Source organism: Cicer arietinum, chromosome 2 (genome assembly GCF_000331145.2).
Source record: "Cicer arietinum cultivar CDC Frontier isolate Library 1 chromosome 2, Cicar.CDCFrontier_v2.0, whole genome shotgun sequence".
NCBI classification, from domain to species: domain Eukaryota; kingdom Viridiplantae; phylum Streptophyta; class Magnoliopsida; order Fabales; family Fabaceae; genus Cicer; species Cicer arietinum.
The window spans coordinates 34,140,085-34,143,571 of record NC_021161.2 but is presented as its reverse complement, the minus strand read 5'-3'; the positions used below and the strand labels follow the sequence as shown (position 1 = coordinate 34,143,571).

The 3,487-nt window shown below is 32.7% G+C and overlaps 1 protein-coding gene across 1 annotated transcript; it reads right to left on the bottom strand.

Moving 5' to 3' along the window:
- Positions 1-858: 858 nt before the first annotated feature.
- LOC101506053 (14-3-3-like protein A-like) lies at positions 859-3,219 on the bottom strand. The gene is made up of 4 exons (NM_001278951.2): positions 2,655-3,219; positions 1,716-1,838; positions 1,244-1,360; positions 859-1,146 (listed from the first exon to the last, which is right to left on the bottom strand). The coding sequence occupies exons 1-4, from the start codon at positions 3,138-3,140 to the stop codon at positions 1,090-1,092; spliced, it is 783 nt and encodes a 260-aa protein (NP_001265880.2). The 5' UTR covers positions 3,141-3,219; the 3' UTR covers positions 859-1,089.
- Positions 3,220-3,487: the final 268 nt, after the last annotated feature.

Genomic DNA, 3,487 nt, shown 5'->3' with positions numbered 1-3,487 from the left:
CCAGATCATTCAGATTAATGCAACAATAACTTTATTGTAGAATCAACAATTTCTTTAATGGGGATGAAGTAAAAAAATGTTTACTGTGGATTAATACAATAATAAGATATATAAATGCAATGAGTGAAACTAAAAAAAGTCATGTTTTTTCGTTTGTTTTTTAAAATAATTAAAATAAAACCTACAAAATTATCTTTCAATTTTATTTATTTGAAGGAGTAAATTGTTAGTCTATACTTACAAATGAGAGGATATAGATTACCAATTTACATCTCTTTTAATAATTAGAATAAAATTTACAAAACTACATCTCAATTTTACATATTTACAATAATAAAGTTTGACTTTTAGTCTAAATAAAAAAATGTAGGTTGTTAATTTACACTTTGGATAGATTTCATGTGTCTCATTTTTGTTTCTTAATGTTAATCTTACATTTTACTAGGGGTTGATTATGTACCTAAACTGATTAAGTCTAAAGCCCCAACCGGTTGAATCTAAACTTAAGATCTTGTTGAAAGAAAAAAGAGTTGTCCATATAGTTCTCACACCTTACTATTCACGATTGAAATAAATAAATGCTACAGGTTAAAGTCAACCAATGATGCACAAAATCAACGATTTTGCCAATCCTACGGTGAAACCAGTGATGCACAAAATCATACTTTTAAAGTCAAATGCATCTCCATGAGCATTGGACGCAAACAGCACTCAAGATCAACAAGCATACCTTCTAAATAAAGTGAAGTGTGCAATCTTCACAAACCACGTTAAATTGGGGCTCAATTTAGATTTTGAGCTTTGGAAATGAAAACAAATAAAGATCACATATCATTAAAAAAAATTTGCTATAAGATAGAGTCATAATATTTTAATTGCATATGATAGAAATTATAGTGACTGAAAATAGATAATTCAGAAACACATACACAAATGAAGGACAAGCTAAAAAAGCCCAGTGCATCTAAAATTCATAAAATAGACATGAATGCCTAAAATCTCTGTAGCATCAACATTATCAATAGCACCTTCCCCTTTTAAAAACATGATTAAGGAGAAGTTTAATAACTAATTAGCAGTACAATATGTTCACTGCTGTTCATCACCTTTAGGTGCAGCTTCTTTAATTTCATCAGCACCATCGTCCTGAAAAAACCAAACAAAACATATAAACCAAAATCAATAAATAAATATAATAACATTAGTCAAGATAATTAAGAGACAGATCAATCAAAAGTCATACCTGCATGTCAGATGTCCAAAGGGTGAGGTTATCACGGAGAAGTTGCATGATTAGAGTGCTATCCTTATATGATTCCTCTCCCAATGTATCCAATTCAGCGATAGCCTCGTCAAAAGCCTAATGAACATATAAATCAACAACATTGTTTGTTCGTTAGTACACAACACAACATTTCATTTTAGAATAGAAGGACATACAACAGAGTTATTAAAAAACAAATATAAAAGTTCCCTGTGTAGTTACCAGAACCTAACATGCTTACATCAACATTAATGAAATTACAATATTGATTTAGACATTGATCTAATTCACATGCAACAAAATTCGAAAAATATCTGCATCCAGTCCAAATCTTAATAATTTTCCCATAGCATCCAGCAAAACATTTCATCGAAAAGGTAATTAATTGAAAGTAACAAGTAAACAACACACCAAATATCTTCTCCCATTATTCAGTTTCTCAAACACTAACCTGTTTTGCAAGACCGCAAGCCCTATCGGGAGAGTTGAGAATCTCATAGTAAAACACAGAAAAGTTCAGAGCAAGACCAAGCCTGATTGGGTGAGTTGGAGGCAGCTCAGAGTTTGCAATGTCCTATAAGCAGAGTCAAATTAAAACATCAGACACATACAAAAAAAGTCACAGAAATCTTCAAATTCCAAAAGGACAGAGATAAATTGCATTGCGTAGGACAATAACTATAAACGCTTCAAAGAAACAAGAACCCAATCTGCAAAGCAGAATCAAATATGCTAAATCAGTAAGTGAAACAAACATGCACACATTCCATCATTTGAGATTTTCATTTTAAACCACTAACAAATAACTTGCTATTTTCAATTAAAAAACCATTGTTATCATAGAGTTTTTCTAATTGAGATAATCGTGCAACCAAGTGCATGCATTTATGTAAAATTGGACGGTACAACCAATTCAAATCATTGTTAAAAAGAATCCTTTTCTTAAAAAATAAACCAATCACCAAAAAAAATTCGTTAGTGCCTTAAAAAGAAAGAAAAACTTAATTGATACGATTTCTTTTTTTGGATTTAATTTCTATGTTTATACAGATGCATCTAATCAAATCTCAGTGTTATTTAATTAGATATGTGTAATATAGTTCTACACAGATGCATAGCAATTAATCGCTTAATTTTTATCGAAAAAGAAATTAGGGAAAATCTAATTCATTTCCATGAGATATGCTCAAACTCAACTACATACATCTGAATGTGTTTTTATTGCAGATAACAATTTTTCAAATAAACAATCGGAGCAAAATAAATAAATTCATATCATGCTAAATCATCAAAATAACAAGAAAATGTAAATAAAAATAACAAAAATATTCTAAAAGCATTTTCAAACATGAAATATATAGATCCGTATAGAAAAGAGATAAATCGAGACCTGAGCAGATTTATAAGCAGTAAGAGTGCTTTCAGCAGCGTCTTTACGCTCAGCGCCACTCTTAAACTCAGCAAGGTACCTATGATAATCACCTTTCATCTTAAGGTAGAAAACCTTAGAGTCACCAGAAGCAGCGGAAGGTATGAGGCGAGAATCAAGTAGTTTGAGAATACCGTTACAGATGTTGGAAAGTTCGGCTTCGATCTTAGATCTGTAGTCACGGATGACTGCCACGTGTTCATCGTTGCCTCTGCTTTCCTCCTTTTGTTCGATGGATGAGATTATGCGCCAGGAAGCACGTCTTGCTCCGATCACGTTTTTGTAAGCGACGGAGAGAAGGTTCCTTTCTTCGACGGTGAGTTCTTCGCTTTCGACAGCGGCAGTTACTTTTTCCATGAATTCAACCATCTCTTCGTAACGTTCGGCTTGTTCGGCGAGTTTCGCCATGTAGACGAACTCTTCGCGTGGTGTTGGTGCGGTTGCCATCGAGGAATCTGTGTGCGGAATCGGAGAGAGAGAGTGAAAGGGAAAGGAAGAAAATAGAGAGAGAAAGTCTACAAAGGGTGGATGGGAATGAGATGAAGAAATCAAGAAATAAGCGGTTTTTGGTTTTAGTGGATGGTGGGGTGTTAACTATTTTTAATTAATTAATAACTAGTTAATTTAGTAATTATGGTGAAATTGAAAGGTTGGAATTGGCTGGCTCGTGCTATGTTTCTGTTTCTGCCACCCATGACTGTGATGCGCTTGTTTAGGGACTTATATTTTTCCTTAACCATTTTTTTTTTTTCCTTAACCTACTAAAATGACTAAAAAATAATTATATTTAAGAG